At 48.5% G+C, this 13,788-nt stretch overlaps 1 protein-coding gene across 1 annotated transcript in view; it reads left to right on the top strand.

Annotated features, from left to right (window-relative positions):
* The window catches only part of LOC119936823 (cytochrome P450 2D14), a 28,468-nt gene extending 15,906 nt beyond the window's left edge, over positions 1-12,562 (top strand). The window contains exons 7-9 of the mRNA XM_038756353.1: positions 4,504-4,691; positions 8,703-8,844; positions 11,836-12,562. Coding sequence (XP_038612281.1) covers positions 4,504-4,691; positions 8,703-8,844; positions 11,836-12,014 — 509 coding nt within the window. The 3' untranslated portion in view covers positions 12,015-12,562. The remainder of the gene's footprint in view (positions 1-4,503; positions 4,692-8,702; positions 8,845-11,835) is intronic.
* The last annotated feature ends 1,226 nt before the right edge of the window (positions 12,563-13,788 follow it).

The raw sequence follows: 13,788 nt of genomic DNA, 5'->3' as shown, positions 1-13,788 counted from the left end.
TTTACAGATGAGGGAACTGAGGCTCAGAGAAGTTAAGTGACTCACCCAAGGTCACACAGCAGACATGTGGCAGAGCGGGGATTTGAACCCATGACCTCTGACTCCAAAGCCCGTGATCTTTCCACTGAGCCACTGCTTCTTCAGCACATACCTGCTCCCGGCTTGTTGCCCCCCCTCACCTTTTCCCGTGGAAGCGTGGAAAGTTTTCCGGAGAGGGGCTCGCGGGCTGTTGGACCCTCCCGTGGCGCTGGCAAGGCCGCAGGACCGCTCTTGGGCCAAACCGCGCGGGTTCTAATCCTGCTTGTCTGCTGTGTGACCCTGGGCAAGTCACTCATCAGAGGTCACAGAGAAGCAGCGGAAAAGAGCCCGGGCTTTGGAGTCAGAGGTCGTGGGTTCAAATCCCGGCTCCGCCACTTGTCAGCTGTGTGACTTTGGGCAAGTCACTTCACTGCTCTGTTCCCCAGTTCCCTCATCTGTAAAATGGGGATGAAGACTGTGAGCCCCACGCGGGACAACCTGATTACCTTGTATCTACCCCAGCGCTTAGAACAGTGCTTTGCACATAGTAAGTGCTTAACAAATACCAACATTATTATTATTATTATTATTATTATCTGGAACATGGGGATGAAGACGACTGTGAGCCCGCTGTCGGGTAGGGACCGTCTCTCTATGTTGCCAACTTGGACTTCCCAAGCGCTTAGTCCAGTGCTCCGCACACAGTAAGCGCTCAATCAATACGACTGAATGAATGAATGAATGACTGTGAGCCCCACGTGGGACAGCCTGACCACCTTGTATCCCCCCCAACGCTTAGAACAGTGCTTGGCACATAGTAAGCGCTTAACAAATGCCATCATCATTATTATTTATTATGAAACCAATTGTCCATCTGGTCCAGGGCTTGGTCTCTGACCGAGGGCCTAGAGGAACTAAGGACTGAAACCCCTAGACTGTAAGCTCCTTTTTTTTTTTTAAATGGTATTTATTAAGCACTTACTATGTGCAAAGCACTGTTCTAAGCGCTGGGGAGGTCACAAGGTGATCAGGTTGTCCCACGGGGGGGGGCTCACAGTCTTCATCCCCATTTGACAGATGAGGGAACTGAGGCCCAGAGAAGTGACTTGCCCAAAGTCACACAGCAACAATTGGCGGAGCCGGGATTTGAACCCATGACCTCTGACTTCAAAGCCCGGGCTCTTTCCACTGAGCCACGCTGCTTCCTTGTGGGCGGGGAACATGTCCACTAACTCTGTTGTCTTGGACTCTCCCAAGTGCTTAGTACACTGCTCTGCACAGGGTACAGGCTCAATCGATACCATTGATTGACAGGCTGCTCTACTGGACACCCGCCCTCGGGGCCGAGATGGACCGCCCAACACCCCTGACCCTCCCCTCTCCCCCAGCGACCAAGCTCAGTGGAAAGAGCCCGGGCTTTGGAGTCCGAGGTCATGGGTTCAAATCCCGGCTCCGCCAATTGTCAGCTGGGTGACTTTGGGCCGGTCACTTCACTTCTCTGGGCCTCAGTTCCCTCATCTGGACAATGGGGATTAAGACTGTGAGCCCCACGTGGGACAAACTGATCGCCTTGTATCCCCCCAGTGCTTAGAACAGTGCTTGGCACATAGTAAGCACTTAACAAATGCCATTATTATTATTATTATTATTATTATTATCATCATCATCATCATCATCAATCGTATTTATTGAGCGCTTACTATGTGCAGAGCACTGTACTAAGCGCTTATTATTATTATTATTATTATTATTATTATTCTCTGAGCCTCAATTACCTCATCTGTAAAATGGGGATTAAGACTGTGAGCCCCACGCGGGACAAACTGATCGCCTTGTATCCCCCCAGTGCTTAGAACAGTGCTTGGCACATAGTATGCACTTAACAAATGCCATCATCATCATTATTATTATTATTCTCTGAGCCTCAATTACCTCATCTGTAAAATGGGGATTAAGACTGTGAGCCCTATGTGGGACAAACTGATCGCCTTGTAACCCCCCAGCGCTTAGAACTGTGCTGTGCACTTAGTAAGCGCTTAACAAATACCATCATCACCATCATTATTATTATTCTCTGAGCCTCAGTTACCTCATCTGTAAAATGGGGATTGAGACTGTGAGCCCCCCGTGGGACAACCTGATCACCTTGTAAACTCCCCAGCGCTTAGAACTGTGCTTTGCACATAGTAAGAGCTTAACAAATACCATCATCACCATCATTATTATTATTATTCTCTGAGCCTCAGTTACCTCACCTGTAAAATGGGGATTGAGACTGTGAGCCCCCCGTGGGACAACCTGATCGCCTTGTATCCCCCCAGTGCTTAGAACGGTGCTTGGCACAGAGTAAGTGCTTAGCAAATACCACCATCATGATTGTTATTCTCCGAGCCTCAGTGACCTCATCTGTAAAATGGGGATCGCCTTATATCCCCCCCAGCGCTTAGAACGGTGCTTGGCACATAGTGAGCGCTTAACAAGTACCATCATCATCATCATTATTATTATTATTATTCTCTGAACCTCAGTTACCTCATCTGTAAAATGGGGATTAAGACTGTGAGCCCCACATGGGACAACCTGATCACCTTATATCCCCCCAGCGCTTAGAACAGTGCTTGGCACATAGTAAGCGCTTACCAAATACGATCATTCTTATTATAATTCTTACCCCACACCCCTGACTCTCCTCTTTCCATCCCTGACCGTCCCCCAGTGACCCAGCACAGACCACTCGTCCACGAATCCATCCCAACCGTCCCGGCAACTGCCGGATTTTCCGGCTGCACGGCTCCATGGGGAGGGGGTCGATTAGAGAAGCAGCGTGGCCCAGTGGAAAGAGCCCGGGCTTTGGAGTCGCAGGTCGTGGGTTCAAATCCCGCCTCTGCCAATAGCCAGCTGTGTGACTGTGGGCAAGTCACTTCCTTTCTCTGGGCCTCAGTTCCCTCATCTGGAAAATGGGGATTAAGACTGTGAGCCCCACCGTGGGACAACCTGATCACCTTGTAACCTCCCCAGCGCTTAGAACAGTGCTTTGCACATAGTCAGCACTTAATAAATGCTATCATTATTATTATTCTGTGGGCCCTCTCCCCCTGACTTGTAACCTCCCCAGCACTTAGAACAGTGCTTTGCACATAGTAAGCACTTAATAAATGCTATCATTATGATTATTATTCTGTGTGCCCTCTCCCCCCCCGACTTGTAACCTCCCCAGCGCTTAGAACAGTGCTTTGCACATAGTAAGCACTTAATAAATGCCATTATTATTATTATTATTATTATTCTGTGTGCCCTCTCCCCGACTTGTAACCTCCTCAGCACTTAGAACAGTGCTTTGCACGTAGTAAACACTTAATAAATGCTATCATTATTATTATTCTGTGTGCCCTCTCCCCCTGACTTGTAACCTCCCCAGCGCTAAGAACAGTGCTTTGCACATAGGAAGCGCTTAATAAATGCCATTATTATTATTATTATTATTATTCTGTGTGCCCTCTCCCCCCGACTTGTAACCTCCCTAGCACTTAGAACAGTGCTTTGCATAGTAAGTGTTTAATAAATGCTATCATTACTATTATTATTCTGTGGGCCCCCTCCCCCTGACTTGTAACCTCCCCAGCGCTTAGAACAGTGCTTTGCACATAGTGTTTAATAAATGCTATCATTACTATTATTATTCTGTGGGCCCTCTCCCCCTGACTTGTAACCTCCCCAGCGCTTAGAACAGTGCTTTGCACATAGTGTTTAATAAATGCTATCATTATTATTATTATTCTGTGTGCCCTCTACCCCCGACTTGTAACCTCCCCAGCGCTTAGAACAGTGCTTTGCACATAGTAAGCGCTTAGTAAATGCCATCATTATAATTATTATTATTGTTATTCTGTGGGCCCTCTCCCCCCGACTTGTAACCTCCCCAGCGCTTAGAACAGTGCTTTGCACATAGTGAGCGCTTAATCAATGCTATCGTTATTATGATAATTGTGTGTGCCCTCTCCCCCTGACTTTGGCTGAGGCGGCCGGCCTCCCGCGCTCCGCCGTGCCGCATCTCAGCGTGGAGGACCGCTTCTAGAGAAGCAGCGTGGCTCAGTGGAAAGAGCCCGGGCTTTGGAGTCAGAGGTCATGGGTTCAAATCCCGGCTCCGCCAATTGTCAGCTGTGTGACTTTGGGCAAGTCACTTCACTTCTCTGGGCCTCAGTTCCCTCATCTGGAAAATGGGGATGAAGACTGTGAGCCCCCCGTGGGACAACCTGATCACCTTGTATCCCCCCCAGCGCTTAGAACAGTGCTTTGCACGTAGAAAGTGCTTAACAAATACCATCATTATTATTATTATTATTATTATTATACGTGGCCAACTGGGCCTTCCCAAGCGCTTAGTCCAGTGCTCTGCACACGGTAAGCGCTCAGTCCATACGACGGAAGGGAAACGACTGACCGAGGAGGCTCCCTCCAGCCCCCGTGTCCTGACCTTCCGAGCAGGCCGAGTCCACGAGGAGATAGACCGGGTGATCGGCAGACACAGGAGGCCCACCATGGACGACCAAGCCAACATGCCCTTCACCAACGCGGTCATCCACGAGACCCAACGCTTCGGGGACGTCCTTCCCATCGGCCTGCCCCACATGACCCTCCGGGACACGCAGGTCCAAGGCTTCTTCATCCCCAAGGTAGGGTGGCCGCCTCCCACCCGGCTATATAGCAATCAATCAATCAATCATTATATTGATAGAATTGATATATCTGTCAATCAATCATTATATATTATAATGTATACACATTATATTATATTATATATGTATATATGCATACATATATATAATCAATCAATCATTATATATTATATATATAAAATATAATGGTTGATTGATTATATATGTATATATGCATATATATAATCAATCAATCAATCATTATATATTATATATAATATGTAATGATTGATTGATTATATATACGTATGCATATATATATATATGTATGCACATATATAATCAATCAATCAATCATTATCTATTATATATATAATATAAATTATATATAATATGTAATGATTAATTGATTGATTATATATACGTATGTATATATATGTATGTGCGTATATAATCAATCAATCAATCATTATATATTATATATATAATATAAATTATATATAATATGTAATGATTAATTGATTGATTATATATACGTATGTATATATATGTATGTATATATAATCAATCAATCATTATATATTATATATGTAATATATGATGATTGATTATATATGTATATATATGCACATATATAATCAATCATTATATATAATATTTAATGATTGATTGATTATATATACGTATGTATGTGTGTGTGTATATATGTATATATATATATAAAATCAATCAATCAATCGTATTCATTGAGCACTTACTGTGTGCAGAGCACCGGACTAAGCGCTTGGGAAGTCCAAGTTGGCAACATCTAGAGACAGGCCCTACCCAACAGTGGGCTCACAGTCTAGAAGGGGGAGACAGAGAACAAAACCAAACATACTAACAAAATAAAATAAATAGAATAGATATGTACAAGTCATATACATATGTATTACATACCTGTATATATGTTTGTACGTATTTATTACTCTATTTATTCGCACATATCCCCCCCGCCTTACCTCCTTCCCTTCCCCACAACACCTGTATATATGTTTGTACATATTTATTACTCCATTTATTTATTTTACTTGTACATATCTATTCTATTTATTTCATTTTGTTAATATGTTTGGTTTTGTTCTCTGTCTCCCCCTTCTAGACTGTGAGCCCGCTGTTGGGTAGGGACTGTCTCTAGATGATGCCAACTTGTATTGCCGACTCTATTTATTTTATCCGTACATATCCCCCTCTCCATCCCCCCCGTCTTAACTCCTTCCCTTCCCCACAGCACCTGTATAGATGTATATATGTTTGTACATATTTATTACTCTATTTGTTGATTTATTTTACTTGTACATATCTATTCTATTTATTTCATTTTGTTAATATATTTGGTTTTGTTCTCTATCTCCCCCTTCTAGACTGTGAGCCCACTGTTGGGTAGGGACTGTCTCTATATGTTGCCAACTTGTATTGCCGACTCTATTTATTTTATTCGTACATATCCCCCTCTCCATTCCCCCCATCTTACCTCCTTCCCTTCCCCACAGCACCTGTATAGATGTATATATGTTTGTACAGATTTATTACTCTATTTATTTTACTTGTACAGATCTATTCTATTTATTTCATTTTGTTAATATGTTTGGTTTTGTTCTCTGTCTCCCCCTTGTAGACTGTGAGCCCACTGTTGGGTAGGGACCATCTCTATAGGTTGCCAACTTGTACTGCCCAAGCGCTTAGTACAGTGCTCTGCACACAGTGAGCGCTCAATAAATACGATTGATTGGTTGATTCTATTTCACTTTGTTCATATGTTTGGTTTTGTCCTCTGTCTCCCCCTTCTAGCCTGTGAGCCCGCTTTTGGGTAGGGACCGTCTCTAGATGTTGCCAACTTGGACTTCCCAAGCGCTTAGCACAGTGCTCTGCACACAGTAAGCGCTCAATAAATACGACTGAATGAATGAATGAATGAATGCTGGAGCCCGGCCTGACCCATCAGCTTCCAAGGGAGATGATGGATTTGGGGCAGAGGGGCATCCAGAGCCCCCGTGAGCTCGTTGTGGGCAGGGAATGTGTCTGTTTATTGTAGTATTGTACTCTCCCAAGCGCTTAGTGCAGCGCTCTGCACAAAGTAAGCGCTCAATAAATAGGATTGAATGAAGAATGAATGATGTTAGTATGTTTGGTTTTGTTCTCTGTCTCCCCCTCTTAGACTGTGAGCCCACTGTTGGGTAGGGACTGTCTCTATATGTTGCCAATTTGTACTTCCCAAGCGCTTGGTACAGTGCTCTGCACATAGTAAGCGCTCAATAAATACGATTGATGATGATGATGATGATGACGACCCCAGGATTGGGGCTCTCCTCAGGGCTGCAGTCCCCAGGAAGGGAACGATTCTTCTAGACTTCTAGACTGTGAGCCCGCTGGTGGGTAGGGACCGTCTCTATATGTTGCCAACTTGGACTTCCCAAGCGCTCAGTACAGTGCTCTGCACACAGTAAGCGCTCAATAAATACAATTGATTGATTGATTCTCCTTTCCTCCCTCGTTCATTCACCTAGCACTATTTACTGAGCGTCTACTGTGTGCAGAGCGCAGCGTGGCTCGGTGGAATGAGCCGGAGGCTTGGGAGTCCGAGGTCATGGGTTCGAATCCCGGCTGCGCCACATGTCTGCTGTGTGACTTTGGATAAGTCACTTAACTTCTCTGAGCCTCAGTGACCTCATCTGGAAAATGGGGATGATAATAATGATAATCATAGCATTTATTAAGCGTTTACTATGTCCAAAGCACTGTTCTAAGCGCCGGGGAGGTTACAGGGGCCCCTGTGCCCCTACAGGCTCTGACCCTCAGAGGGGCACAGGGGCAGCGGTGAGGAAACTGTAAACTTGTGGGCGAATAATGTGTCTGTTTATTGTTCTATTGCACTCTCCCAAGAGCTTAGTAACAATAATAATAATAATAATTAATAATAATAATAATAATAACGACATCCGTTAAGCGCTTACTATGTGCAAAGCACCGTTCTAAGCGCTGGGGGAGGAGACAAGGTGATCAGGTTGTCCCACGGGGGGCTCACAGTCTTCATCCCCATTTTCCAGATGAGGTCACTGAGGCCCACAGAAGTGAAGTGACCTTGCCCAGAGTCACCCAGCTGACAAGTGGCGGGGCCGGGACTTGAACCCATGACCTCTGACTCCAAAGCCCGGGCTCTTTCCACTGAGCCACGCTGCTTCGGCAAGCATGAAGAGTGCGAGCCCCCCGTGGGACAACCAGATCACCTGGTCTCCCCGCCGGCGCTTAGAACAGTGCTTTGCACGTAGTAAGCGCTTAACAAATGTCATTATTATTATTATTATTATTATTATTACTAAGCTCTTGGGAGAGTGCAATAGAACAATAAACAGGCACATTATTCGCCCACGAGCTTATAGTCTCCTCACCGCTGGCCCTGTGCCCCCCTTAGAGCTTGTAGGGGAGAGGGACAGTTTTTACAGTCTTTTAGACTGTGAGCCCACTGTCGGGTAGGGACCGTCTCTCTATGTTGCCAACTTGGACTTCCCAAGCGCTTAGTACAGTGCTCTGCACCCAGTAAGCGCTCAATAAATACGACTGATTGATTGATTGATTGAAGGGTGAGGGGAGGAGGAGGAAGTGAAGGCCCAGGGGAGAGGGAAGTGGGTGGAGGAATAACACACTTTCTGCCCTGGGTGGGAACTGGGGGCAGGAAGTGTTGCCGACTTGTACTCCCCAAGCGCTTAGTACAGTGCTCTGCACACCGTAAGCGCTCAATAAATATGATTGATTGAGTAAGCGCTCAATAAATACGATTGATGGATTGATGGAGGTGGAGGAATAACACACTTTCTGCCCTGGGTGGGAACTGGGGGCGGGAAGTGTTGCCGACTTGTACTCCCCAAGCGCTTAGTACAGTGCTCTGCACACCGTAAGCACTCAATAAATAGGATTGAGTAAGCGCTCAATAAATACGATTGATGGATTGATCGATCGAAGTGGTGGTCCAAGCTTGTCTCCGCGCTTTAGGGGACCCTTCTGATCGCCAACCTGTCCTCCGTGCTGAAGGACGACACGGTTTGGGAGAAGCCACACCAGTTCTATCCGGAGCATTTTCTGGACCCCGAGGGCCGGTTCGTGAAGCAAGAGGCCTTCCTGCCTTTCTCTGCAGGTAAGGTCCGAGCCTGGACGGGCGGAGGCGGCCGGGACAGGGACTGAAGGGGAAAGAAGGGGGGGCCGGGGGAATAATCAGAACTGCGGTATTTGCTAAACGCCAAGCACTGTACTAAGCACAGTCTTTTAGACTGTGAGCCCACCGTTGGGTAGGGACCGTCTCTCTACGTTGCCAACTTGGACTTCCCAAGCGCTTAGTACAGTGCTCTTGCACACAGGAAGCGCTCAATAAATACAACTGATTGATTGATGGATTAAGCGCTGGGGTGGAGCCAAGCTAATCGGGTTGGACACCGTCCCTGTCCCACGTGGGGCTCACGGTCTCAATCCCCATTTTACGGATGAGGTGATGGAGGCCCAGCGGGGTCAAGTGACTCGCCCGAGGCCTCACGGCAGACGAGTGGCAGAGGCCCGGGAGTCAGAAGGACCTGGGTTCTAATCCCAGCTCCGCCACTTATCTGCTGTGAGACCTTGGGCAATCACTTCACTTCTCTGGGCCTCAGTGGCCTCAGCTATAAAATGGGGATGAAGAGTGTGAGCCCCATGTGGGACCGGGACTGTGTCCAACGTGATTAAAGCGTATCTACAAGTGCTTAGCACATAACTACTTAACCTTAATCTTAACCTTAATCTTAACCTTAACCTTAATCTTAACCTTAATAAGTGCTTAACCAGTACCCTAATTCATTCACTCATTCATTCGATTCTATTTATTGAGCGCTTACTGTGTGCAGAGCGCTGGACTAAGCCCTTGGGAAGTACAAGTCCATTCATTCATTTGATCGTATTTATTGAGCACTTACTGTGTGCAGAGCGCTGGACTGAGCGCTTGGGAAGTACAAGTCCATTCATTCGATCGTATGTATTGAGCACTTACTGTGTGCAGAGCGCTGGACTGAGCGCTTGGGAAGTACAAGTCCATTCATTCGATTGTATTTATTGAGCGCTTACTGTGTGCAGAGCACTGTACTGAGCGCTTGGGAAGTACAAGTCCATTCATTCATTTGATCGTATTTATTGAGCGCTTACTGTGTGCAGAGCACTGTACTAAGCGCTTGGGAAGTACAAGTCCATTCATTCATTCTTTTGATCGTATTTATTGAGCACTTACTGTGTGCAGAGCACTAGACTGAGCGCTTGGGAAGTACAAGTTCATTCATTCATTTGATCGTATTTATTGAGCACTTACTGTGTGCAGAGCACTGGACTAAGCGCTTGGGAAGTACAAGTTCATTCATTCGATCGTATTTATTGAGCACTTACTGTGTGCAGTGCACTGTATTAAGCGCTTGGGAAGTACAAGTCCATTCATTCATTCGACCGTATTTATTGAGTGCTTACTGTGTGCAGAGCGCTGGACTGAGCACTTAGGAAGTACAAGTCCATTCATTCGATCATATTTATTGAGCGCTTACTGTGTGCAGAGCGCTGTACTAAGCGCTTGGGAAGTACAAGTCAGCAACATATAGAGACGATCCCTACCCAACAATGGGTTCACAGTCTAGAAGGGGGAGACAGACAACAGAACAACACATGTGGACAGGTGATACGTCGATTAAAGTGAGCCAGGAATGGGGGAGAGAAGGAGCAGAGAGAAGCAGCGCGGCTCAGTGGAAAGAGCCCGGGCTTTGGAGTCAGAGGTCATGGGTTCAAATCCCGGCTCCGCCACTTGTCAGCTGTGTGACTTTGGCCAAGTCACTTCACTTCTCTGGGCCTCAGTTCCCTCACCTGTCAAATGGGGATGAAGACTGTGAGCCCCCCGTGGGACAACCTGATCACCTTGTAACCTCCCCGGTGCTTAGAACAGTGCTTTGCACGTAGTATGCGCTTAGTAAATGTCATCATTATCATTATTATTATTCTCTGGGCCTCACTTCCCTCATCTGTCAAATGGGGATGAAGACTGTGAGCTCCCCGTGGGACAACCTGATCACCTTGTAACCTCCCCAGCGCTTAGAACAGTGCTTTGCACATAGTAAGTGCTTAGTAAATGTCATCATCATCATTATTATTATTCTCTGGGCCTCAGTTCCCTCATCTGTCAAATGGGGATGAAGACTGTGAGCCCCCCGTGGGACAACCTGATCACCTTGGAACCTCCCCAGCACTTAAAATGGTGCTTTGCACATAGTAAGCGCTTAGTAAATGTCATCATCATTATTATTATTATTCTCTGGGCCTCAGTTCCCTCATCTGTCAAATGGGGATGAAGACTGTGAGCACCCCGTGGGACAACCTGATCACCTTGGAACCTCCCCGGCGCTTAGAACAGCGCCTTGCACGTAGTAAGTGCTTAGTAAATGTCATCATTATTATTATTATTCTCTGGGCCTCAGTTCCCTCATCTGTCAAATGGGGATGAAGGCTGTGAGCCCCCCATGGGACAACCTGATCACCTTGTAACCTCCCCGGCGCTTAGAACGGTGCTTTGCACATAGTAAGCGCTTAATAAATGCCATTATTATTATTATTATTATTATTATTATTATTATTATTCTAGACTGTGAGCCCACTGTTGGGTAGGGACCGTCTCTATATGTTGCCAACTTGTACTTCCCAAGCGCTTAGTACAGTGCTCTGCACATAGTAAGCGCTCAATAAATACGATTGATGATGATGATGACAACCTGATCACCTCGTAACCTCCCCGGCGCTTAGAACGGTGCTTTGCACATAGTAAGCGCTTCATAAATGCCATTAAAAAATAAAAGGGAAGAGGTGGTGAGTCAGGAGCAGGGGTGGGTGTTGTGGGAGCCCCCCCTTTCTCCCCGGCTGCGGGGAGGGGGCAACTGGCCCGGCCTCGACCCAAACCCGGGTTTGCCAGGGCAGGTGGGTGAGTGGGTGGTTCCCGGCCCCGTAAGGCCACGGTGCGGTCTCCCCGGGGCTGGGCAGCGGGGGTTGGGGGCCAGGACAGTCCCCCGGCGGGCGACTGCTCTGACCGGCCGCCTCTCTCCCGGGTCCCGGCCCGCTCGCTCGCTCGCCGCGTCAGGTCGCCGCGTGTGCCTGGGGGAGCCGCTGGCCCGCATGGAGCTCTTCCTCTTCTTCACCTGCCTCCTGCAGCGCTTCGCCTTCCGCCCGCCCGAACTCGGGCCCCGGCCCTCCCTGCAGGCCCGCTTCGCCCTGACCCTGGCCCCGAAGCCCTACGAGCTCCGGGCCCTCCTCAGATAGGCACACACACATACACCGGATCACCCCGTGCCATTTCCCTGCCCTCCTTTCCCGTCTCGCCCTGCCCGCTTGGCCACCCGGCCACCTCACCACAAAGTCAGGCCACTTACGGTTGGCAGACTGGCGGCTCGCCCTCCTACCCACCCCGCCTCACTTTCCCACCCCCCGACCCTCCCACCGTCTCCACTCTCCCAACCGGGGCACCAGCTCTGGCTCTCTCTTTCTCTCATCAATCAGTCGATCGTATTGATTGAGCGCTTACTGTGTGCAGAGCACTGGGCTGAGCGCTTGGGAAGTACAAGTTGGCAACATAGAGAGACGGTCCCTACCCAACAGTGGGCTCACGGTCTAGACGATGCTGACGATTCAGTGCCATCCTCTCATCCTCGTGGGCGGGCCGATTTCCATCCCACGGCTGCCCGACCTCTTGAGCCTTCGGAGCGTCCGGTGGTGGAGCTGGGGCACCAAGTCTTCCGGCTTTTTTAGTTCCTTTAGCCAGCACCTACCCCGAGTCCCTCGCTGAATAAATACTCCGTGCTTAGATTGGGCATCTTGTCTTTGGGAACCCTCATTCAGTCAACCCGTCAGTGGTGTTTATTGAGCACTTCTTGCAATGGCGTCGGGCCTTCCCGTGGAGCCGGGAAACAGAGTCCCGGGGCCGGTCCACCGTCCGGGCCGGACAGCCCAGCGGCTGCAGCTGACAGTTGATTGATTGATTGATTGATTGACTGCAGCTGACAGACTCTGGAATGGGAAGTCGGGTTTTGTGAACGGGGTTTCCTCCCTTCATTCAATCAATCGTATTTATCGAGCGCTTACTGTGTGCAGAGCACTGGACTGAGCGATCGGGAAGTCCAAGTTGGCAACACATAGAGGCGGTCCCTACCCAACAGTGGGCTCACAGTCTAGAAGAGGGAGACAGAGAACAAAACCAAACATATTAACAAAATCAAATAAATAGAATAGATATGTGCAAGTAAAATAAATAGAGTAATAAATCCGTACAAACATATATATAGGTGCTGTGGGGAAGGGAAGGAGGTAAGGCGGGGGGGATGAAGGAGGGGGCTCAGTCTGGGAAGGGCTCCTGGAGGAGGTGAGCTCTCAGTAGGGCCAACCCGTCAGTGGTGTTTATTGAGCACTTCTTGCAATGGCGTCGGGCCTTCCTGTGGAGCCGGGAAACAGAGTCCCAGGGCCGGGCCACAGTCCAGGCCGGACAGCCCAGCGGCTGCAGCCGACAGACTCCGGAATGGGAAGTCGGATTTTGTGAAAGGGGCTGTCTCTACGGAGAGAGCCGCCGAGGGGTGGGAGTCCCCAGGTCCCACCCCTTTCCCCCTTTCACCATGGGGCCGATGCTACCTCAATCAATCAATCAATCGTATTTATTGAGCGCTTACTGTGTGCAGAGCACTGTACTAAGCGCTTGGGAAGTACAAGTTGGCAACATATAGAGACGGTCCCTACCCAACAGTGGGCTCACAGTCTAAAAGACCTCAGACCAGCAGAGCCACCGGGAATCCTCCCACCCTCCCGGGAAGGGACTGTCCGGTCCCGAGGGGCAGCATTACGGCCAAGACCGGACATTCACCTCTTCCCGTTCACCCGGAGAAATCCCAAGCCGGCGGAGAGCCAGGAGGGAGGGGGAGTTCTCCGCCGCCCCAAATCCGGCCCCCGAGAGCCCTGCACCCCTGAGATGGCAGGAGGAAATCAGGGGACAGCTGCTCCAGACGTGTGACACCGGGTCCTCATCTTGACCGTGGGGTTTCCCTCTTGG

This window comes from Tachyglossus aculeatus, chromosome 14, assembly GCF_015852505.1.
Source record: "Tachyglossus aculeatus isolate mTacAcu1 chromosome 14, mTacAcu1.pri, whole genome shotgun sequence".
Classification (NCBI taxonomy): Eukaryota; Metazoa; Chordata; class Mammalia; order Monotremata; family Tachyglossidae; genus Tachyglossus; species Tachyglossus aculeatus.
The sequence above is the reverse complement of the archived record's forward strand: the minus strand, read 5'-3'. Positions and strand labels throughout refer to the sequence as shown.